General features: G+C 43.0%; 1 protein-coding gene across 1 annotated transcript in view; it reads right to left on the reverse strand.

Moving 5' to 3' along the window:
- TRABD2B (TraB domain containing 2B) overlaps positions 1–25,959 on the reverse strand; it is a 261,330-nt gene that overhangs the window by 29,016 nt on the left and 206,355 nt on the right. The window contains exon 5 of the mRNA XM_059478777.1: positions 13,718–13,808. Coding sequence (XP_059334760.1) covers positions 13,718–13,808 — 91 coding nt within the window. The remainder of the gene's footprint in view (positions 1–13,717; positions 13,809–25,959) is intronic.

Below are 25,959 nucleotides of genomic sequence, written 5' to 3' on the forward strand. Positions count from 1 at the left end.
ACAATTGTTTATATCTTGCTCATTTACAATCCAAATTGAGTTCTGCTCCCAGATTGTCTCCACTGAGAATTAGTTTCCCTTTTTTATTGGATCCTCCAGAGACAACATGTATCTGCAGAAGCCCATATTCTCTATCATATCTCAAATATAAAAACCCTACAGAGACACAGCTGAGCAAGGCAACAAATGCTTAGCTTGAGGGACTACAACATTTTCACTGACTTCAGACTGAAACTAAGGGCAGGTTATTCACTGTTTGCCTGGTCCTGTTTCCTGCACTTCCCTCTGATGCTCTGGAAGTTGAGTCCTGGCTGAAGTGAGGTACTGGGGGATCACAGATCTGTGCAAGGACAGCAACTTGTGTTCCTGAAGTACCTTGCTCAGTCGAGGCTCTTACAATTGCAAGATACAGATAACATGGGCTCCTAAGTAGCTGCTATCACCAGAAGGAGAGAGACACAGAGCACTTAAATCCAGCAGCAGCCGTAAGTGTGGAACCAAAGAGCCATGAGAAGACCATGTCTGCAAGTGACTCCACATTCTGTGACACTAAATCCACTTTTCTTCTCTGTAGCCAACACTGCAAAACATCTGATCTGCTCAGCCACTGACGGCTGCTGAGCTAAAAAAAGGAACACAGAGACACTCTGACTTTCTCCAAAATGTTGTTAGAGCCCATTGGCCTTGCCCATATCACAGTGCCTGAGTGTTTCCAAGAAAAGAACAGGACAGTTGTCAGAATCCCTATTCAGGCCACACTTCAGCCTGTCTGCAGGCATTTTCACTGCACAGTAATGGACAGAGCCCTTGAAACGTGACGAAGTTTGGAGTTCTCCCTCCAAACCCCACTTGCTTTAATGTCTAATGCTGTCCTGTCAACTCTAATGCTAATGGACTTCACATAATGTCTCTCTATGTATTATTCTCATGTCACAGAGGGTTCCCTCTCTGTATCAAGTCATGCTGATGGAACTGCTTGTATCAAATACTCTTTCTGTCTGACAAAGCCATCCTTCACTAAAATTCTTCATTAACAAAGCATGCACATTTCTGCTGAAACCTAAAGGAAGAAAAGAAGGTTTTATGAGTTTGCTAATTTAAACTTATGAGACCAGACCTTGAATATTTAGGATATATCTGAGGCCATAGGAGAGACTGATTTTTAATGAACTCAGGTAAATCTCACTGTCTAGTTACAAAGAACAGGCTCCAGGTCTTCCTTCCTTAAAACAGGAAAACTTGCACTGACCCCAGAAAATATCTCTCCTTCACTGAAATGTCTATGATTATTATTTTTATTGGTGCACTTAAGAATCCCAGAATTAAATTATGCATGATTATTATTTTTATTGGTACACTTAAGAATCCCAGAATTAAATTATGCAGTCATTAAAGAGCTCCATCTCAGCAAGCTGACAGGCAAAGGGTGTGAGACAATGACAACCAGTACAAAGGTGACAGCCCCCGCAGGCTCCCTCCTTAACTCTGTTGGAGACCTCACTGCACAGGAGCTCTAGGGGCTCACCTACCTCCACTATATGTGCATATCTGTTTGTTTGTTTGCCCTGAAATGCTTTCTCTAAGTGCCAGTTGTCCGAGGGGTATCACAGCTGAGTACTTGTAGCACTGCCTAGCTATTGAAAAATATGTAATATAACAAGTGTAACAGACGTCAGAGACTCACCAGAACTATGCCTGGCATCTGGCACACGTTCCAGCAGCCACATTAGCTTCTTATCACTACACAAAGCTGAGCACAGAGTGACCAAACTAGGGCTTCTCATGAGGTGGTGCTGTAATACAGCTCAAACTGCAGGAAAGTCAATGCTGTTGAAATGATGCCCACGTGAGATGTTTTAATTAAAACTGCAGGACGACTCATCTGTCCCTCTCTACAATGAGACTGAGTGCTTGGACTGCCCTACAAGCCTACCAATTCTGAGCAGAAGGGGAGGCTACTCTGTCCCTCTGTTGCCTTCCTATTCTAGTAAGAATTCATCTGACAGCCAGTTGGAAATGAATTATCCCAAGTAGCACACAGACCAAAAAAGCACAAAGATCAAAAAAGAGTGTATGGCCTTATTTATGTGAAAAGCCCTTTTCTATACACCACAGTTGAACCTATAGGACTCCTAGACCTCATCAGGTCTGTTATTCACAGACTGACCAGGGCTTCTTGGAAAGGCAGGAAAGATAAAGAAAGAAGCAAGTGGAACAGCGAATCCCAGTAGTTAAAGAAGAAGGGGAAAAAAAAAATCTATCTCCAGCTACATCACCTCATTTAAACCACTTCTGGTTGTCCGTGGATTTCAATTGATGCCTTTCTCTGACATGAGTGGGAATTGCTGACCATTTAGCAATGACTGCAATCAGCATGAATGCTTGAATACATAGAAATTGTGCTAAATTCACAGCTGCATTTGTGAAACAAACAAATCAAACCCTTGTTACCTCTGCTTTCTTTCAAGTCTATGTCCTTTCTCCTTAAGGGAAATGTTTCTAAAATTGCCTCACGATTAAAAACCTCAGTGCCTGCTAAATGTCAACGGAAGCTGCAATTCCCACCTAAAACTTAATCTACATACAAATTTGATACAAGTGCAAAATTACCATTTAACATTAGCAAGAAACCCCATTCCTCTAGGGAAGAAAGATGATTCCTTTGTCACAAACTCAAAAGCAAGATTTGTTTTGATAAAATGGTGGCAAAAAGTGAATCTTCATCTACACTGCATTCCCTGACTGTAAGTCAACAAGTGGAACCACACGCTGCTTCTGGGAAAGGTCCTCAGCCTAGGAGGCACCATGGAGGAAGGAGGGGGCACCCAGCAAAACCAAACTGGAGTCAGAGGTGGGACACAATGAGGTCCTTCAGACCTCCCAGGACAAGGGAAGCACAGGGAGAGCCACCCATAGACCTGGACCAAACCAGCATCAGTATTACCCCAAGGTGTTATAGAACTTTGGTTCTTAGCATTGCTGATTTCAAAAATCAGCTTTTTCTCTCTCCAAAGTTCATGGAGGGACTACTGGATCTTCCTTGTCATGGAATATGATGCCTTGACTCTGTGGGTGTCAGGAATAATTCCTTAAAATTACTTAAAATGCCACAAATGCAGGCAATGTTACAACCTGAACCCACTACAGCAGCAGAGATTTACTGCTCTCTTTGTAGAATCACAGAATTGTTTAGTTTGGAAAAGACCTTTGAAATCATTGAGTCCAACTATTAACCCAGCACAGCAATGTTCACCACTAAACCATGTCCCCAAGTGCCACATGTACACACCCTTTACATCCCTTTAGGGATGGTGACACTCCCACTTCCCTGCTATCCTGTTCCAATGCATGGCAACTCTTTCTGTGAAGAAATTTTTCCTAATATCCAATCTAAACCTTCCTGGCACAACTTGACGTCCTTTCTTTTTCTCCTACTGCTTGTAATTTGGGATAACAGACCAACTCTCACCTCAGTAAAACACTTTCAGGTAGCTGTAGAAAGCAATAAGGTCTCCTCTGAGCCTTCTCTTCTCTGGGCTAAACAACTCCAGTGAGTTTATTTCTAGCAATGTTTTCTTTCCCTTTCAGAAATCAGGAGAAGACAATACCACAAAACTATTTGAGATCCATGTTTATCCACTGTGGATTGGGATTTACATTCCAGGGCTATAATGAACCCAGAGACGCAAAGATGTGGGCGCACAACATTATTACATCCTTGAAGATTATCCCAGTTTCACTCAATAATGGAACCTCTCCTTAATGACTCTGGCATGGATATGAACTATAGCCTTTAACAGACTAAATGCCAACAGAAACCAGCAACTCTGCCGAGGCTTTATCGTTTTTCTTCAGTGGAGGGGAAAAGTGTTTATCTGGGAAGCGTTTCACATCACAGACAATAGGAAACTGTTCAGCCTTCCACAAATAGGCTGGTGTGCAACTTCCAAGCACTCTCCAAGGAAAACTTTGGAACACTAGCCACGTCTTTCCAGCAGGGATTTCATGTAAAGTAAGTAATGCCCCACATCCTTCATCCTGATTTATTCCTGCTTCATCCTTGTTTCCAAGGGCCGTGCTCACTTCAAACACAACACAAGACTCATCTCTGAACGTGCACTTTGATCACTGGGGACTCCAGATTGGTATCGATCCTTCAAACATAAACAGGGATGTGCTGTCCCAACAGAGGAATTTCTGGGACTACCTTTATTTTTGCAGGAGTAATGTGGAAATGTGAAGCTGGGGTCATATGACAGCAGATGCAAATCTAGTTGCCAGACAGGCACTGGGCACTAAAGCACTTGGAGCCTGTCTATGACTTTGCTGCTGAAGCGCTACAGGTTAGCAGGAAAATGTTACTATTCCTGAGCTGACTGGAAATCAATGGAGAAAGACTTCACTGTGCTCTTTCTCACAAATGAGAGCACCAAATTGAGTCTTTTCCTCTGCAAGCTGCCACCAACAGAGAGGGGCACTATGGAATTGTGAACTGCTCTGATGTTCCATAAAGCAATAGGAATGGGAAATATCCCAAATTTAGTCCTTCTATCAACTCTGGCTCCCAGTAGGACCAAATGTTTTCTTGCTGAAGTGACAAGCAATTGTTTTCTTGCTGAAGTGACAAACGTTACGAACATGGTGGGTGTAAATTGAAAAATTCTGTACGATGGTGGGGCTACATGAGGCAGACAGATGGGCATAGCAAGGTCCACAGTGGCCATGAGGGGGTGAATCCTCCAGGTGCTTCTCCTGACCAACAAGAGCCTCTGACAGTGGCAGAAGATCCAGTTTTCACAGGCAGAATTACTGTATCACATGTAGCTGCCCACCTTAGCAAGAGGTCAGTGGGGAGGCCCATACAATTCAGTTTCTGCCAGATACTCCCTGTGCCCCAAACTTTCTAAATTTTCACCTATGAATCCCAAAACTGGATTACTGTAGTGGTGTGTTTTCAGCAATCATGACTGGAAGAAACTGTTTTTATTCTGGATGTTCTTCCACCATATTACTTGACAGCAACTGTACCTACATCCATCTACAGCATCTGATCCATTTTTCCTCCCTCCTGTTTCTGTTCACAGGTCCATTTTTCATTCTTCCTGGAATGCAGAGCATTTGGGAGTATGGGTGGGAAACTAAAATCTTTCAACACTCACTAATAGAAATTTTTATTATTAATTAACTTTGTGGGAAGAAAAGAAAAGAGAGAGAGCTGATCTACTCTGAAATCATGAATCTGTGGAAGAGAAAACATGTCCTCTGAGGTACCTGAGGCCACTTCAGACAGAATGAGTGACTGAGCTGCTTCCTTGGAAAGTCCCGAGTCATCAGACACAGCAGTTTAATCCCCAGGAAATGGGAAACACATTGGCATGATGTTCACTTGCATGGAGCATGAGGTCCAGAGAAGGGTGAAACTCCAAAGACTCTGGAGATCAGCTTAGCTTGAGGAAGGATTTTAAAACCTAAATGCTTCTCTGAAGTATATCTGATCTGGATCTGGGTACTGTATTCCCAACACATGATTTCCTGGATGAATTAAACTCTTTACAAACTTTACAGATTGCATATGAATTTTCTTTGACTTCTCATAAAAATGATTCAATGATCATGACACAAAAATGCATTCTGGCTTCTAAGGCATTTACTGTGACAAGTGCTTCATAAATTCACCATCCTTAATTTACTGTTATAAGAACTTATTCTTTTTGGCATTCCTGCTCCTTCTACTAGCACCTAACTTGGAGGAGGCTGATATACATGGATCTCAGCCTGACTCTTCACCAAATTCTCCCAAAGGGACACACACACAGTCATTTAGGAACCAAAGCTGGGGTTGTGGCCAGCATGAAGTCACCTGGCTTGGCTGGGATACCATGAATTGTTAGTAATGAGACTATTTAGTATAAAAATGGGCAAGAAATGACACAAAATCAAACATCCCCCCCCCCATATGTACATTAGAGTGACTTTCTACTTGTGGCGGCAATGCAGAAAGGTTTCAGTAAATTTCACAGCTTGCCACAAAAAGATCCACCCACAGGAAGTCATTTGGTCATGCCACCAGTCACATTACAGTGCTCTGGAGGGCTTCTAACCCCATCTGAACTCCAAGGAATGTCCTTATGAACACCTGATCACTCATGAAAGATGAAACACCTACTTCTCAGCAAAATTCCCTGTAGAACACTGCATCTTTGATTGTTTTTTTCTAAGGAACTGTTATTGAAGGAACCTTAGGTGCAAGTGTCAGTGAGAAAAGTCATTGACTTCCTTTCTTTCTGTTACTTTTTTAGGAACCTGTGCATTGCAAAGAGCTCCCTGAAAGCTAAATTACTACACTCATGCTGAATCAAGCAGCTCTATCGATTGCAGCACAGCCCACAGACCCCTTGCTGAAGGAAAGAAGTCAGCTCTGGATGTGGAAAAGCTCTCTGTCCTAATGTGTGAGGTCTCTTTGCCTGACAATGTGATAGTGAAGGTAAGGGAAGTCGGCACTGCAAAGACAGAGTGACAGCAAACAGACCACAAACTTCCTCAGATAAACGACATCTTTCCAAGCACACAGTACCACTTGATACCTTTGTGCCCCTTGAACTGTTACAAAGTGCAGCTGCACTTCAGCCCAGATTGATGTCACTCGGGGTGGAGGCCATCAATCCACAGGACAAGTGCAGGCTGAATACACAAACAAAGTCACACAACCTCACTGTTTCAATACAACACTGGGGAGGGGATGGTGCAGCTTTTCCAAAGGCTTAAATGAGCTTAGTGACACATCTCACAGAATGACTAACCATCTAAAGCTTCATTAGCCACCTAAAACCAGCCAGACACCTCCTCAAGCAAGCTGGGCAGTTGTCTGAAGACACCCATGAGCACTGCTCTGGGAAAGCCAGTCTTTTAACTTGGACTATAGAAGGCATCTGCACAACTGTGTGAACATACTCTGAATTTTCCACCAGTTCCCTCATGGCTCCTCACAACCGAAGATGGGAGAGGATCAGCAACCATCTCATATTAACAATGACCTCTAAAAGCTACTGGCACTGATGGAAGCCAACAACTTCAGTGCAAGTTGGATCAGCTTTATCTCTAATAACTATAAACCAAAATTTTCATCTCATACTCATGACCTAAGGTGAAAAGATCTGTGTTAGAATTGGCTGGAAGCAGAAAGAAGATGAAAAATCAGCTTCTCCTGTGGAAACAAGAACGCTGAAATTTGGCTAGGAAATAAGGTAAGAACTAGCTCTGAACTTTTGAAGTCTCCAAGGCTCTGTAAGTTTACTATTAGAGAGTTTATGGAGTATGAGATACAGATCTCCTAAACCTGATAGGCTGCAGATCAGCAAAAAACCCTAGAAACCTTAGCACTGGCTTCAGGACAGCTCAGCGAGCAAGCTGCCCTGGAGCAAAAAGAAGCAAGCCCAGGTTTCCCCAAAGGCCCCCTTCCCAAGGAACAGAATTATATGGAATATGAAACAATTTTTTCAAAAGACACCAGAAATTTTACTGAGGATAAAATCTGATTATACAGCAAAGTGAATGTCCCACTGGGAGAACTAGTCAAGCATGAAATTCCTGCAAAGTTCTGTTCTGTATTCTTACTCCAACACCATGAATTATCTTGTTCTTTCCCAGATTTTTTTTTTGCAGCAAGTTGCTAAATTCCATTCTCTCAGAAGGTGTTCAGTGTCTAAAAGTGGCCTAAAGGACATGCAGATACACTGTCCCTAAGTAATGTGTAGCTCAGGAAGTGACAAGATAATTAAATTTCTATGGATGAGAATTTGTAAGTTGACTTTGCTTCTCTACCATGCTTTGGAGATCTTCTTCCATGTTTTTCCCCCTAGGAGTTACTTTGGCTGGCTCAGGTTTTGTGGCTGTAAGGTAGACACAGTGACAATTAAATTGCAAAGGAAGATATTTTAAAGGCACACAGGAACATGAAAATGTAATGTGCATATTTTCATGGCTAAGTATTTTAAGCATTGAGTGGTCATATTTTCCATTGTTAGATGAATCAATAAATTCACCAATGCATGCAGATGAACCCAATTTAATCCCTATGCACCTCTTACTGTAAATTATGCTGTCAGAGAACCCCCCTGAATAATGGATTCACTTTTCTTCTCAGGGAAGTGAGCTAGTGATGGGAGTATGATCCTCAGGCTCAGATCGAGTGAAAGATCCAAAGGTTTTTCAAGAGGTTTAAGAAGAACTGCCACATCCCAATGGGGAGATTATTCCACTCACATAAAAAAGGGGTACATTTCCCCCTGTATCAGAAGAGATGGGATCAAGAGTCTACCTTTCTCAGTTCTTTTTCCTCAATTAATTCAGCTATTTCCAATTCAAGTGTCACAGCTCTTGTAATTTTTTTTCCCACTTGTGTATTTTCTAAATTTCACAACAACTTTAACTTTCTCCCTAACACATCCCAAAAATTAACAGCTATGCAGAGTGGAGCAACCCTGACTAGCAGGCTCCAGAAAGCTGAAGCTGTGTAGGTATCCCAAGGAACTTGGCAAGTACTTGGAGATTCCTGAGAGTTCTGAAGGCATCTGTAATTTTCTAAGATCTCCTGAAACTGTGTTTACCAAACTGGGGCTTTGGGAAATGTTATGTCAAATATTTGTCCCAATTCTGTCCATCACCTTGAGAGGGTTAGGGATCCTGATGGAGTGAAATGGCTGCATCACTGTGTGGATGGAGTGTGCTTTCAGCCCATGGGGAAGGAGAGAGCATTCCCTGGGGAGCAGGGACTCCCATCCTGAGATAACAATGAGTAGCAGAGCCAGGGTCACACCTGTAGGATGCTATTGAGAAGGGAGGGAGGAAGCTCTTTGCTTCAGACAGAAGGACAGGAGTAAGCTACAACAGCAAAGACACATTGCTTCAACAGGGACAGGAAGTGCAAACAGAAGGAGCAAGGGTAATTAATTTCTCCAACAGAACTCTGAAAGTTTACAATAAACTCTCCAACTCTCAGATAAACAGACTTAAAAACTTGTGCTGAATTCTTCAATTCATCCTGAATTTTCTGATTCTGAAAGAAGGCAGCAGTGATCCCATCCTCAGAGAGAGCAGCCTGATAAAAATGAGCACTGCTGCATGCTCTTCTGGCCAAGAGGATGGTGTGCAGCACATCCAGGCTTGGCACATGGCAGAAGGTCAGAGCTGATTCTGAGAACCCAGCAACAATAGAGTCATCATGGACACAGGTGCTTCCTGGATTGATCTTGCATTTTGGCTGTTTCCAGTTAAATGTGAAGCAGCTGTGGCCCTTTATCTGCTCAAGCCACTGGAATCCATCTAAGGGGAGACTTTCTCCCATCTCCTCTTTCCCACTCCAAGCATGCAGCTCTGTTTTCTGAAGACAGAGAGGAGCAGGGACAGCCAGTTGGCAGAACTCCACACAAAAAACCAAAAAAACAAACAAAAAAACCTCAACAACCAAAACAAACTTGCCTTTCTTATCTCAGGGCAAAGCAATGAGATATTGATTCAGTCACTAATTTTCCAATGCCTGTATCTGGGGACAAGGATGACAGCCAGCAAAACAAGAATGAATGCTGCTGAAGGCTGTCACGCAAACAGATTCAGGACACATCCCTCAGGCAGCAAAATGAACAAATTAAGCCAGTGTGAGAATAAGTTCTCAAGAATTTATGGCATTGTTCTGCATGATGAATAGAACAGGGTTTCTTTCACAGAAAGGGATTGAGCTTTAAAGAAGGTGTTTTCAATAGTCAGCTGGTGGAATTCTGGAAGAGGCACAGGAAGGTCAACACTGGGCCATCAGGCACATCAATGGAGGAGCCAGGAGATTTCAGAAAGCCAGTCAGTAAGAATTCCCAAATAGCTCCACACCAGCTAAATGTACTTAATATAAACTTTTCTTTGTAAGTTCCCTGATTCTGGAGCCATCAGACCCCTCTATGTCATAGCTATTTCTTCCAGCCAGACAATATCTCACTTTATTTCTCCCCACTACCTTAGGAAGGGGAGGATTTGGCTCAAATTTGTGCTTGTCACTAAACAACAGAAATGTGAGACTCTAGCTATTCAGTTTGGTTGGCTTAAAGAGCAGCCATTTCACAAGCCATGCTTAGCATTTTGGACAGAGGAAGCCAACAATCTTCTGGCTTTACCCAGTCAGTATGCAACTGAAAGCATAAACAGGTTTGGTGTTTGTCCTGCTTCACACTTCCCAAGGCTTTTCTTTTTCTGATACATAAGAACAGTGCTAGTTATTTTCTACAAAAGGGATTCTCTTGTCCTTTCTAAAACCAAAATGGACGGCAGGGTTTAAACATCATACCAGACTATACTCCACCTATTTATGGTAATGCTGCTGAATTATTGTTGAACAGTAAAGATCAACAATATTATTGAACAATAAAGATCAGATTACTAATCATGTCAATAATAGTAATAATCATACTGTTCTGGGAACAGAGAGATTAAAGAAAATGATCATTTGCTTTTTTGGCAAGACAGTACTGGTAGTAAGTTGGACATAGCCTGAGTGTTTTGCTAAAGTTACTTTCATATAAGGGGGCTTCTTAACCTGAGAGAAATTGTCCTGCAAATCACTGTCGAGTCATTGATATTCATCCAAAAGCACCCTCAAATTCAATCTGATATACTTCCAAACACTTCTATGTGCCAGCTCGAACTGTTCCTCTTCATTCTTCTGCATGGTCTGTCCACAACCCTTTTTTTGAATTCCCTTAGCTAAAACATAAGCTTGCAGCTGCTTCAGTTTTTTTTCCAACCCTTGCATTTTTTCCATGTGCTGTCCACCCCCCCAAACTCCACATTAGAATCCAGCTGATCTTCCTTGAACACTATCCAATTTTTCAATTGTCAATGCCAGAATGCAATGAAGTGGGCTTGACTCCCTTATACAACTTATTTGGAAGTAAAGCAGAAATTTCTCTTTTGGGCTTGAGCACAGAGAAATACGTCTTCATGTATGGCTCCACAAGAACCAAGATGAAAACATCTCCATCTCTGCAACCTCTGTAACCCACAAAACAATTTCTGCTTTGCAAGCAGCTCAAAATTTGTTGTGCCTCTATTTGTTTATTCGATGTATATATTTTGTTACTACACTCACTATAGCAAAATGGTTCCTCTTCTGAGCTTTCAGTTGTTTTTATTTAATCTTTTCAAAAGGAAAGAGAAGAGTGAAAAAAGGAAGGCTAGACAAAAATGCAAAGTTCCTTAAGACACTTAATTACAGCAATGTGACAATATAACATAAACATAAACAACACAACAACTATTAAGTTGTCGTGCTATTGTGATGTGGTACTCTGTTTGGCTAGACTGTCTTTTGGAGCTCACCCAGAAATCATAAAATACAAACTATTCTGTAAAAAAAGACACAAAATGGTTTGCAGCAGCCTCCTCATTTCTAAGGGGGAGCCCCAAGCACTTCTGATAGCTACAGCCCCAGTTACAGGAAAATGACAGTACAGTCCTTGATGTGCATTTTTGAGAGTCTTTTTTTCTTCTAAAGGCAAAAAGCTGTTTCTTGTGAATATATTTAAATGCTCTTTATTCACAATTTCTATAGTTTTCTGCTGTTTCTGCACCTTGATTAATTCAGTCTAGTGGCAACTTTGGACTTTTTTGCCATGCAATTTATTTTTATTTCTTTATTATCATCTAGAACTGGCAGATCTACCTTATGATCAGACCACAGGAAAACTCACAGATCCTTATGGGGGGCAACCATGTGTTCTCTCTTGACTCTACCCAGTATTCCTGCACAACCATTTACCCTTTAATAAAGTTTTGTATGTTCAATGTTCAGAGCAGACCCCGCTGGAATAAGGGTTCTAGTCCAGGCAAACCTGCCCAACACAAAAGTTACAGAACAGAACAGAAGTTACCCAGTGTGGGACCATTCAGCTGAGGACACACACATCGATCTAGGCAGAGTCCAAGCCTTCTTGCTTTCCTGGCCATTTCCCCCAGGAATTGAGAATTTTAGGGAAGACATCATAAACAGGAGACACTGCTGCCAGGGTAGGGGAATGAGCACATAGAGGTGCCCCACTCTGCAAATAAGTCAACATTAAGCACTGGCTTTGAGTCAAGTTTCCTGCCCCATCCTTTATTTCAAGTCTGTGATGATGTGTACAGACATAGCCTAACACCAGAGAGCAGAGACTATTCTTGGACTTCTCTCACACTACTGCATCTTTAGTTCTTCTCAAGGGCTAGCAACAGCCAATAAATTAATAGTTTCACAATTTCCAGTTGAAACACTTTTCATGGGAAGATGATACTTTCAACTAAATGAAAATTGCTGAACAAAGTGTCTGCTTCCCTGAGTGGAAAGTTTCTTTGTCAGAAACCTAGGAATGGTACACCTCGGCTGTTCTGCTGTAGTTTGCTTGGTTTTTCTGTTTCACTTTTTTTTTTTTTTTTTGGTTGGTTTTAGTAAAAAAATGTCCAGCTCCAGACTGCTACAGTGTTTACTGCTCTTCCTTGCACCATGTTGACTTTTCTCCTCCTGCCAAAGTGCTTCTTAAATCTCCTCTGAATATATGCTCTTACTGGTTGTGTTTAACAGCCTTTTCTTCCTCTTTCCCCCATTGTTATTTAAGATGATGCTTTTATTGCTCAACAGATTCGAAGAAGCATTTTGGATAAATGCTCTGTCAAAGAACACTTATGTACAGTTGAGCCATATTATATTCTATATGAATCACTGCGGATGTTTTCCAAACAAGGTTAGATCAGCCAGATTTTCCAACTAGATTACACACAGCTTTTTCAGACATGGTCTGCTACCTCTGCCATTAATCCTCCTCATTGAGACTCACCTCGGTTTTGGACCAGGTCATGTCTGCCCACCAGAGACAGGAGCATGCTGCTAACACTTTCTCCTAATGAGGATAACAATCCTACGACAGAGTAGCCTTGGACAAATTTTATCTGCAGAATGTAAGGGAAAGGCTGATTTTGCAAAGCTAGATGGTCTCTCACCAGCCCTCATGGTTTTATTGTCTGTGATTTCTTCAGACAGAGACCTCATTTAAATGGCCAGGAAAAAGAAAAGTCTACAGGATGAATAAAGTCTGTTTCACCAGCTAAGGACAATTTTGTGCCATGTTTTATCTTATACTAATGAAGATTGTCAAGAGCCTATTGATCAGTCCTTCTTGCCTGCTTTACCTGACCAGATATATGGAGAAGCTCAGGGAATACTGAATTACTCTCTACCTGCCCAACACACTTTCAATGATGCATCTGCTACATAAAATGTGGTCCTTCAGGAAAAACTGAAATTCCACCTCAAGAACAGCAGCCTGACAGAGAGGTCTGCAATGGAGAAGCAACAAAAACCCCACGGAGAGCAAAAGGAAAAACAGCTCTGGGGGAAAATGAGCTGAATGAAATGTTTCTTTAAAGAAACCATGGCACTTCTGAGCTGGTATAATGAAGCAGCTGTGATATAAATAATGTCCCCAAGTGGAAAAAACCCACAAAAACACCAGCCATTCAGGCTCCATATGTTCCCAAACTCACACAATGGATGCTTTACAATGCACTTTTTGTCTGGAAATTGGGTGGGAAAGGGAGGTTCCTCACCCACCTCCTATACTAATGCAATAATCTTGCTTAGTCACAGAAAAAGGGAGAGAAAAAAGGAGAGAAAGTGATTAATAATCTGTGGGCAGCTGCTTACTTTCCAATTGGTTGTCCAGGAGGGGTGTGCTCCACTTCAAATCCTGCTTGTCTCAGTACATCAATCACAGTGTTGTTACCCAGGAAGTGACCTAAAATACAGGTAGAAAATAGCACTGTCAATCAAACTACTACTCTCACTCGCTTGAGTTTCTCCTGTTGGAACAGCAGCTTTGGGAGTCAAGGGTACCAAAAACTAGGTCAGAGAAAGGGACAGCATACAGCCCAAACACTTTCTTCTTCCATCTCGTTTATCCCTCCCTCCCCTCACAGGGCCAAGGGACTGGGTGGCTAATAGGGAACCTAGATGGGTTGCTAGTCTTGCCTTCCACTGTGACCATTTTTAGGATGCACACTGATTAAATAAATTTCCAAAACTCCAATGGAGATCAGAATGACCCTGCAGTGGCAAAAGCATATTACTAGGGCTTTGACTCGTGAAATGGAACAACTTACAACCCTGACCATCACTACTCATGGACATCTGCTAATGAAGAGACTCAGGCTGCTGTAATGCACATTCAGTACTTGTCTGACTAAAACCACAGTGATTCAGGAACTGCCTCATCAGCCATTCAGCCACCTGCACAGTGGGGCTGGGAGGAGCTGGGATGGTAACCCTATCTCTCCCAAAACACAAAGATTTAGTCCTGTAATTCAGGGCTCTTTGTTGGAAGTGTAAAGGTCACATTCCTATTCACAGAAGTAACAAGGAGCCCAGTAAGTATTGCAGTGTGTACAGGCCTTGAAAGAGTTTACTTAAGGGGGTCCCATATACTTGAAATCTGAACCAAATCCCACAGAGTCAATGGGAGCCCTCAAAGGGCTTTGGGGACAGACTCAATAAGGGAGTGTAATCCAGCCAAAGCTTTCAACTTATTGTCAGAGTCCCACACTGTCTGCAGGATGGGTTGGATATATAAAGGCAGCAAAAAGTCCACAAACAGATTTATTAAAATCCACATAGCACTGTAACCTGTCTCCAACTGCAGCCATGAGTGACATGGAGGAAGAACAGAACAATCCTCTTCCATTATATCCATTAACTTCCAGCTCTGCAGGGCTGGGTGACCCCCATTTACAGCCAGGTCACTGCACCTCACTGCCAGCTCTGAACAGACCAATTCACCAGGAATGTGCCCAAGCCTCCCTGTGCTTGTGGCATCTCAGAGGAGGGAGTTCCACCACGCTGTGGGGAGTAAGAACTCACTCCTCTGGTTTGCTGCTGCTGCTTGGAGAGCGTGTGCTTGCCTGAAGCACAGTCAAAGTGTTTGCAGGAGACATTTCTGACTGCCTGGCTCCACAGCAGAGCCAAACTGCACTGAAAAATCCAGGGCAGGCAAGAGGTGCCTGAGCCCCCCTCCAAGGACACCGCTGTGCAAGGAGCTGGTGCAGCCACCAGCAGAGTCACCCCTAGGATTCTTCTCCCACCCTGCACAAAGTCCTGATGAATTTGAGAGCATTCAGCCCCAGGATCTGCTCAGCCTGCATCCCTCTGCTCCTGCTGCCAACAAGGGCGCTAACTCGCCTCAGTTGTTGGAACGATGTAGCTGCATGGCTTTGAGTGCAACTCGCAAGCGCTGGTAAGAGCTTTTAGCCAAAAGACATTTCTTTAAATGATTAAATGTACATTTGCAGAGCCCTAGTGTGTTCCAGGATTCCTCCACTTCCTTTTAAGAAAACTCAAAATTTGATTTTCCCCTTTCTAACTTACTTATAACAAAAGCCAAAGCAGCAAAGAACAGTCCCAAAAATGTGTTATACACCCTCAGAGATTCAAGAAATGAGACATTTGTGAATGATTAACTGGATTTGATCATATCCTGTTTTTTTATGCAGCGGCCAAGGCAAACAAAGGTCTCCATTCTGTCACTGGCAAAGTGACACTGAGGAACCAAAGTCAAAGGTATCAGAGTCCGAGATGTTTCCGAGTCCACTTTATTTTCCCTGAGCCAGAGTCTGAAATGCCAAAAGATTTCTTAATGTAAATAATTGTCCTGATTCCAGCAAATCTTTGACAAGATGACAGCATAAGAGAAACCAATTTTAACTCTTTTAAACTCAGGGAAAAAAGTAACTATGCAAAAGCTCTGACTCCTCATCCACACAATGGTAGGTTGGTCAACAATGTCCGCTCCTCAGCAGAGCCTGCAAGTCCCTTCAAATGATGGATGAAGACCAAAAGATGGCACTTCCTGGACTTCCCATTCCTGCCCCCTGTGTGTATGCCATGCTGAAAGCTGCCAGCTGCTGGGACTGGTGATCTGCTGGGCAGCATGGCAACAGGGTTTGTTCTTTTAATTCTGCCTTTCCTAACTGGAAGGAATGCTAGCTTCCATTAAAAACCCCTCAGCTTCAGATTCCCAAATAAATTAAATCTTAATTACAAATATACATGCAAACATAATAATTATTTCATTGTATGTCCACAATCCAACATATACTAAAATATTTTCAATGCTCCCGTTCAACCAAGAGAACAGAAGTAAAAAGAAATAAAAAAATCAAAACCAAAATCCAACTTTGAGCTGGCCCCCAAATAATTCTCCATTCCACATACATCAACAGAGCCTGAAACTTTAACAACTACTAAGAAATGGCATGAGCAAGTCTTTGCAAAACTTTACCTTTAGACTCTGCTTAAAATTTACCTGTTTGTATTATCCCACGTACATCTGGGTAAGTTACCACCCATCTCATCCCCAGCTTGCCCTGTAAATGCATCCTCTCCACCTGATTGAAGATTTCTGACTTCTATTTGTCTTAACTTCTCTGTCCAGTCAGGCTTCACATATTAAGGTGTTTTTGAATCCACCCAACACAGACATTTCCCAACAGTGATTCATGTGATCCCATGGCAAGGAGTTCCTCAGGATCAGAGATGTGGAAGAGAAAGTTTAAAGGAAAAAGGTGGCACTGGAGAGGTCCAATGCAGGTAGGTAATGTAACATGAAAGGTTAAAGAATTCCTGGAAGAATTGTCTTGGCCTGCCTCCTGCTGTGAAGTCCATAATAATTATCCTTTCCAGTTTTAAAATCCAGGAAAAACTTCTATGTGAGAAATATCTTATACAAATTAACTCTCCCTAGCCACACACAACTTGAGATAAGGACTCACTTGTTAAATATTAACAACAACAGAATACTTTGACAGCCCATGTGATGAAAATAAAATCAGAGACAATTAAGCTCAATCAGAGACAATTAAGCTCAGCATCAGTGAAAAACATCAAATTGCTGCCTCTGGCTGCTCATATGTGCAAATAGAGTATGCAGTAACTGTCATATTCTTTATAACATCACTGGATTTAATTTTTATTTATAGATATGAAATAAATTATCTTTATATATATGTGTGTATGTGCATGTATGCTTCTGCTTAAATATTTTAAAAATTTCTCTTCCTGGCCTGGGAAAAACCTCAAGAGTGTGTAACTACCGAAAATTTAGTGCATCTAGAGATTTATCAGACAGGCTAGAGAGGCAAAGGGAATGATCTTGCATTTCCATCACTATTCCCTCTTCAGTCTAAACCTGAATAAACCATTCCTGCAGTATTAACCAAATTTATCTTGACAGCTGATGAAAACTGGATCCAAGAGGTCAGAACATCAGCTGCCTTGGGAAATCCATGGAAGTGGAAAAGGAGAGAAAGCAGACATAAAAGATTTTCTACATAGGGACCTGAAGAGAAAGTGTGTACTTGGGCACGGCGACATGCAGAGCAGCCACTCCTAACAGTTTAAGATTAAAATTGCCCAGGTGTGGATGCAATCCTTCCACCCTCTGAGGATAAGGAGATACTAATGGGATTTGCTTGAGGACAAGACCCAGTGCTAAACACAGTAATTCTGTAGTTTAAACACAAACACAAACACAGTAGAGTGGTCAGTGTGGTTGCTGCACTTAAGAGAGGGTTTCTTACTAAATTTGATGAGGCCAAGATTATCCTCCTTTCACTCACATCTCGTTTTTTTGAGACAAGGATCTGGAGACAGTGGAGGAACACGTTATACGCCATGGCTGCTAACATTAATCATAGATCTTCCATTCCTGGTTTGCTCTTTTATTTTTAATTAAGAACCGTGTTTTGGACTACAGAAAGCAGATCCATGTAATGTGTTTCCTTATCTCCCCAAGGTTTCATTTTTCACTGGTAGAAAGAAAGAATAAACCATCAATTAGGGTTTTTTTTACTAAAAAACATGTAAAAAAATACATGAAATATACGTGGTTTCCTTAAAGCACGTTGATGCAGAAACACACTGCTGAAAGAATGCACTTTCTTCCTTTCTTATGGAATATCCTGAGGCAGAGAGAAAGACACCTCTCAGCCAGCTCTTGACAGCCATGTATTTCCTAATTGACCACATAAACTAAAGCTCTCCTTTTCCATTTCAGACATCCTAGTGACCCTCATCAATGACCTAAGCATCAGGTTGCATCCCTCAAAAGTTAGATGAACTTGGGTGTTCCTACACAGAAAAATTATAACCACGTTTTGATGACAGAAGCAGAAAAAATGTTTTTAAGCAAATGTTATGTACTTTATCTAGGTTTAGAGATCTACTACAAATTACTTTGTCTATTCTTTTCGCAATTCTTTGTTCCACGGCTTAGAAGGATAACGGGGTACAAAGGAGCAGGAGATAATTCCCTCACAAAGGACCTCCATTGCCAGAGCCTTTGAAGTTGTGCTAAAAAGCCTTGCTAGCCATTAGCTGACACACAGCAGAAATCTGAACTGTTTCCATGCACACTACAAGCAGAGCTATTTTCTGCACAATTAGTCATAAAAAGGGCCAATGTAAACTGTGTCGGGAGGTCTCAATTCTTTACATTCTCCACACAGTGAATCAGACATTATGTATAACGTTTTGTTGCCATTTAGACCTTGGGCTGCTCTGCAATCAGGAGGCGGCAGCCTCTATTCCTTCTTCTCCCTCGATGCTGATTCTCAAGCCCCTTGGCAGCACCACAGTGTTTATGGTAGGAAGGCTTCAAAAGAGTTAGTGTAGGGAAAAAAGCAAAGAGAGCTACCCCTTCACAGTCGGGGTAAATACTTTGTGGTCCCTTTGCCTGCTGCCTCTAAAACTGCATCTCCATTCCTCTTAATCTACAGTGGTCAAAGCTCAGTATTTTGGAAGCTGAAAGATTAATTTATCAAGATGAGGCTGTAGTAAGGAGCTACAGCAACCACTCCAGGCAATGACTTTTATTTGAATTTGATGATTTCTCCACTGAGAAATCCACTGAGACCTCTGAGCCAGAGGTCTCTGGGTAACAGCAGGAATTTACTGGGAACCACATGCCATCCCACAGTACTCTCTTCTGACATGACACATGTTCCAGAGACCTGTGGTGGGGAATCAGTGCTGTGGATAAACCCTCCCAATTTTTAATTCCCTTTCACTCCTTGTTCAGCGTATTTCTTTGCTAATGAATAACACGCTTTGAAACCTGGAGGCTCTTCTGCCTTCCTCATGATGACTCTCACTGCCAGACAATTGCTCCTCTTTGTTCTTGAACCACTTCCGTGAAATCTCACTCTAGTGGTAAGGATGGCCTTGAAAAAGTATCTTGAATGCACTTTGACAAGGAGCCAATGCTTGGTTTGTGCAGATCTTGCTTTTGCAAGTTGGATCTAGATGTAACTGAAAGATTCCCTCAGTCTGAGTAACCCTCTGATGTGAAGTGTTTTATCAAGGAATGACGCCAGGTGATGGATTAGGTGCATGATCTGCAGCACCTAGGCATGAGTATGATGTTAGGACAGCCTGAATATTTGGATTTTAAATTTTACTGATCATGTGAACAAAACTCATGCGTGTGGAGATTCAACAACAATTTTCTGGAAATGGCTTGAAGGAACCCAGCCTACACCAGTTAGCATGAAATGCGAGCCATACCGTGCCACAGGATGAGACATGCAGCCCTACCACACCAGACCAGATGTAACAAAAGCTTCCTAGAGCCTGGTGTTCAGATTTGAAACAAGAGCTCTGGGAGCTTTCCAAAGAGAAAGGGACTATCAAAGGCCCTACCTTCCAGAAAAGTCTGTCACCCCAGGTTGCTGGCTTTTGCTCTGCTTCAGGACATGGTTTTGCACTTGGAAATTGCAGCATTATGCAAAAAGCTGTGAAGGAGAGCTGGAGATGCAGAGAATGAGCTTTCCTCTTCCCCTATTTGGCAGGAGTATTCAAGCCCAAAGCATGCCTTAAAAAATACTTTGCACAAGCCACGTGCAATGGTCCTGCAAAGCAGGCTTTCATCATGGACTCCTTACATCATGCCACCCGTTCTCCAAGCAGATGGATAAATCATTTTCCCTCTCGTTTGATGTTGTTATTCTATGCAGTTGTGAGGAACTGACTCATAGCCACTTTTGGACAGTCACGGGAATCAGAGCAATAACACATAAGGAGCCAAAGCGTGCAGCATTTCCAACGTCCAGCAATCCTCCCATGGCTCCCTTCATTCTTTTCGTGCATGTAATCACCTCTCTCCCCTCTCACCCGAGTGCACTTAGAGAACGAGCTCTGGAGAAAGGCCACACCGTAGCCAGAGGGAGAATGGAGAGATGAGGGGCCAAAAGTTGAGGGGGTTATTCCAGATTGACGCCAAGCTAATAGAGCACAGATTTGTGCTTCCCTGGGGTGTCTCGGAGATCTGCAGTGCGATTCTATACTTGGAGCATCTCAGTCTGAAGGACAGACAGATTCCCACAGACTTCTCTTTCCTTGCTGCCCCCAAGTATAATAAACTCCCCCAATGTCTCTCCGTTTCTGATCTTCGTTTCCGAGCAGCCCTTCCACTAAGAGTATAGAGCTATTTTTGAGGAACTCACACGTCACACCATGGAAATCCTTCTCCAGAAGCACCCTGGAGTGCAATGCACAATCCTCAACAGGCTCAGCATTTGACAGAGGGACAGAGTTCACCAGTTTGGAGCTGGCTCCTTGCTGGTACAGCCCCCTGTTTCCAGTTTCAGTGCAGTGCCATAATGTGAGCTCAGCACTCACTTCTCTGCTGTCTTCGAAGTCTTGGAGCACTTTCCCTAGCAGACTTGCCCTAAACATATGTGATAAACAATAAAATGATTTTTTGGGGAGGAAAAAAAAAGCTCCATTCTCTTCCAAGTCTAAACCAGCTGTTTCACTTGGGTTCAGAAAAACAACACAAGCAAGAGCTAAAGTGAGATCACCTCCTAAGAATCTCCTCTGGCCTCTGTGTCAGTTTGTAGCTGCCTCAGACATTTCCAAATGAAGTGACTGGTCTGTGCTAGTCACTCACCACTGGAGAGGATGGCACCTCCACAGAGCAATTAAATCCAACATCTCAAACACTAGGTTTGGGAAGAACGTGAGCCCTCTGCGTACATCGACCATGTGAGCTGAAGGAGGTCCTTTAGCCTCGGTGTCTATCAGACATGGCATGGTGACCCACCAAGCCACCCTGTTACTGCCCAGAAGATCCTGAACACTGCACACAGCCCATCCTTCTCCCATCATTCCTCTTTCTGCCCTGTTCCCCACCTTTCTTGTCATGCCAGAGTTTGCACAGAACAGGGAGCTGTGTTGATTTGGGCTGTGATTGATTATAGAGCCATTTGGGCTATTTCATATTCTTGCTTCACTTTTGTGGCATTAGAGGAGTTTTCCACAGAGAGAAGGTCCAACACAGGATGCCAATTTCACCATATATTCTAAAGAAAACATAGGATCATGGGAATATACCTTTCTACACAAGGGTGTGACTGGAGGTGTGTGCCAGTCATGCAGCTGTGTGACAGGGAACATGTCTCTGTCCCTCATGGGACTCTCTCCAATGGACAGGGTCAATGTACAAAATCTTGGAACTTCACCATCCCTAACACTGCAGCAGAAGAGAAGGAAATAGTTCTGAGGAAATTCTAGAGAAAACTCAGCATCTCTAAGAGTCTTCCCAGGGTGCTGGAGGCATCTCTGGGACCATCAGATCCCCCAGGTGCAGACAGTCTGGTGTGAAATGCACTCTCTTAGCATTCTTTGCCAGCTGTCACCAATGCCTCAAGCAATGAGGAAACTGGTGAGGAAATGCAGCCTCTTTTTGTACCCAAGGTGCTTTATTACTGCATGTGCAGCCTTGCTGAAGTAGACAACCCTCTCCCACCTGAACCAGAGTTATCAGCTCTTTCCATCCATGGAAGCTGCTGCCAGTCCCTGGACAGCCAGTGCAGGGCAAGCAGCCTCTGAGAGAAGTGTTTCATATCCCATCACAAATCCCCTGAGCCATCCCCAAACAGTCTGGAATGCACATGGACCTGCTTGCCAAAGCCAGGCACAGGTTCGGGTAGGGGGGAGAAACCAGATTCCCTTACTCCTGCCCTTCTCTGCAAAGAAGGTAACTGTGAATATAGCACTGAAACACCTCAAGGACTTGGGGAGCCAGAGCTCAGGGCAGCTTCAGGCCTTGGAAAGCTCCTCAGTCAGGAAGACAGCTTTTTGCAAGCAGAGTATCTCAGTGAACTTGTGGAGGCATCTCTGAGGCCCAGAGAGGACCAGACCATGTGGGACCTCAGCTATTTTCAGCACACAACCAGCGTTTTGAAATGCAGCACCTTTGCTTGACTTTGACAAAGGCTTCTGACAGGTAATAAGGATGCTTCTTACAGGAAATAAATAGGGGTGAGGGCCATGGTCTGTCTGCAGGCTCAGTAGTGAGCTGGACTCTTGAGTCTGTCCTTTTTTGGCCTCATGGATGCATTTGACTCCTACAACTTACTGTGTCCACAATGTAATCAAGCCTGGTGTGAAACTGCACTTCACTGTGTTTGCTTTCAACCTGCTTCCCCCACTTCCCCTAGTTTGCACAAGACAGCTCTAAACTGAATTAAACAGAACTTTATTCTGCTCTAGTGTGAGATCAAACCATTCCAGGAAAGTTATTTGGGGGCAATGTCTGTTGAATCTGTGAAATTACTTCAAAAGACTACAAGATGAGCTGTCATTTTCTGTTTGAAAAGCAGTTTGAAAACCACAAATCAAAGCTCCCAGTTGGCAGGACATGGATCCTTGCTTGTTCTTTCTGGTTTTGACCTCTCAGTCAATTATTCTACAGACTACACTGCTTTCTTCATCTATTCCAGGAGCCCCTTCCTGGTGGTTTATTTGGATTGTGGACGTCTCATAAGTGAAAGACGTGGTGATGCCTTAGCACAAAACAGAGCGATTCCTCAGCAAATTGCCAGCCCCTTGGAGTTTATGGACACAGGACAAACTCCTTGCTGGAGCAGAGAGTACTGATGCTTTCTACCCCATAGACATAGAAAAACAGAAACCATTTCACCAGATTTTTTTTTAAAAGAAAACTGCTCAAGGAAATCAAAGTTGAGCCTCCTTAGTTAGGATTTTTTTTGTCTATAAAAAGCTTCACATTGTTAAGACTGACTGTGGCTCATTCTTTTCCCAGAAAAATCCTGCTGGCCACTGGATGTCACTGTTGCTGCAGAAAAACACCTCTGAAAGTTCACAAATGAGGCTGTGAATAAGGTGAGTGTCACCCCAACCTGGAAATGGCCTTTTCTTCCAGGTTAATCAGCACAGTGCTGGTAGCATCTGGAGGCTGCCCAGCCAGTGCAACACCTGGAGGCAGGACACCCTCAATGGTCTCCATCAGCAGCTGTGGGCAAGTCCTCCAGGGAGCTGATGGACCCTGATTCACCTGTGCCCAGGTGTGTGTCCCCTCCTCCTGCTGGATGCCCTCTGGTTTTGCTGAGACATGTCCCTGCTGAGCACAACAAATCCAACCTGGTCTCCAGTTTGGACTCACCCCTTTCTGTTCAGCCACACAGAGGAGCACAGCACAGCAGGCATGGTTCCAAGCCTGTCCTTGATCATGGATTAAAGGCAATTACACGTAGTGCTCTGTGGTTTGAGCTGGCGCTGCTCTGAAGGCAGCCGGCGCAGCTGCACCACTCGCAGGGCTTGAGCTAATTGCTCCATCAAAAACTGCTCTCTGCTACCTGGATCATCTGCCACCTCACAAACTACACCGGGCATTTCCAAATCCATTCAACCACACAGGTGAAACCTGCCCTAAAAGACCATCCTCAGCCTTATAATTCAGCTAAGGATTCCTTTGCAGCACCATAGTGAGCCTTGCCAGTGCAGGCGAGGGGCTTTTTCAAGGAGTGTTTTGAGGCCCTGGGCTGAGGTCCTTCCCACAGAGTGGAAAGTAGGAGAAATAAGCCCCAAGAGTCCACAAAATGCTCTCAGACTGGGGTCAGATGCTTCTGTGGCATTCCAGGAGGTGCAAACTCAGACTTGTTTCCCACCTTACACTCCAAACCCAAGGCTCGCCACTTGATTCACGCCTGCCCTGACATTGGGAAGCAAACCCCCAAAACAGGGCAGATCACACTAACAAATACCTGCCTCTGAGGAGAAAAGGAAAGCAGAAACACACTGCAGCACGTACATCTGGAGCTCTGTCTCCTTGGAAATGCAAGGCATGCCAAAGCTGTGGAATAATAGAAAACTGGGCTAGAAAGTACACATTTTACTGCATCTAAATGTCATAAACCAGAATTGGCTCTGCCTAGGCATGATGGATCATAAACCAGGATCAGCTCTTCCTGGGCACAGTGGATCAGATAAGTTTTAAGACTAAGGATATCGGTATAAATTAGAATAAGGACTTCCAGAGGACACTGACAGCATCAGGAGATTCCATGGCTGTGTATTTTCTTAATTACTTTTTCTTTCTTTAAAAGCAAAACTGAAGAAAGAAATGCTTTGTGAAGGACAGAAAGTCCTTTGGCTAAAGGTCCTGTGGTGGAAGCATGGGGAGTTTCCAGCCAGCAATGGCAAATGCTCTACCAGAAGGGTCAGTAAATCTTATCTGTCAGAGAGACCATCTGTGTGGTGGGAAAAGAACAGAACACAGTCCTGCTGTAGTTAAAGATTCTCAGTTGCAATGGTGCTGTATGAATACCTATCCCAACCCAGCAAAGATGAGCTTCATCCTACCAATGCTTTCATTTATGAGCTACTCTGGGCATGCAAACAGTTGTATCAAGCCTCCACATCACCATGGAGAAAGGATATCTTGCTCACAAATTAAAAATTTAATTGACTAAAAGTCTTGGAAAGCTGTATTCCTCAAGTACTAATTCATATATGCTATGTCAATGGAGAAGTTCTTATTACAAACTTATTCCCTATTAGACTATCAAATGTGTCTCTACATTCCACTCATTGCTAGTTATTTTTGTGAGCTTCACCCACACAGATCTATTCTCAGCCACACAGCCAAACATCCTGACCAGTTTCAATTTAGGGTTTTTTCTATATAAATACACAGAATTTCTATATACATCCATGTTTTGAGCAAGCAGAAATATTTGATTTGAGTCCCTGCTGCAGTACTCTGGTTTTACACTGGTATAAACAGTAGTGGTTTCCGCTGTTATCTCCTGCTGCCCAGCTGTTAACACTGGGGGAAAGGAGCAACAATGAAGGCAAGCACAATTTATCTGAACATGCCCTCAGAATATTGGCTTGGGGAGCAGACTTCTAGTGAAACCAAAAAGAGAGAGATTCAGTGCTCCTGTGAAGTTTTCCTGATACAGCTGTCCACTCTGACACATGGTCACATTCAAAAGCTGACTAAGTTATTATGGAAGTTCAGAAACCTCAAAATATACACAACAGCTTTTGAAAAACATTGTGGTTGTGTGGGTTCAAGCATGCTTGAGGAACATGTCAAAATCCAAACAAACAATCCCCTCCTTCACCCCTTTCTGTTAACACACGAGTGTGTGAGCACATCACCAAGCTTGCAATTTGTAGCTCTGTTATTCACAGCCCTCATTAAAGAATAACAGCCCCTGTTTGAATATCACGAGGCAAAATTGTTCGCACATGTGGACCAAACAGACACACCAAGGCTGTACCCTTATGGTTTGTGAGTGACAAGCTTAATAAGATTACGCTTGATCTTTCTCTTAATAAAGCTGGATGACATTCAAGCAAAGCCTGGGGTTTTTTTTAATGGTACATTAAGGGAACCCAGAGTTTGGCACAGCTGGAGGGCTGAACCATCGAACAAAACTTGGCACTGCCAGCACTCCCTTACGATCTCAGACCTCACATAATGAATATTTATATCTATATATACAGACATGCACATATATTAAATACCTATCATTAGCTGGTCAAGGTCAATGCTCTGGGTAACAGAGCTGGATGTAATACCAAGAATG

The sequence above is a fragment of the Ammospiza nelsoni genome, chromosome 9 (assembly GCF_027579445.1).
Source record: "Ammospiza nelsoni isolate bAmmNel1 chromosome 9, bAmmNel1.pri, whole genome shotgun sequence".
NCBI classification, from domain to species: domain Eukaryota; kingdom Metazoa; phylum Chordata; class Aves; order Passeriformes; family Passerellidae; genus Ammospiza; species Ammospiza nelsoni.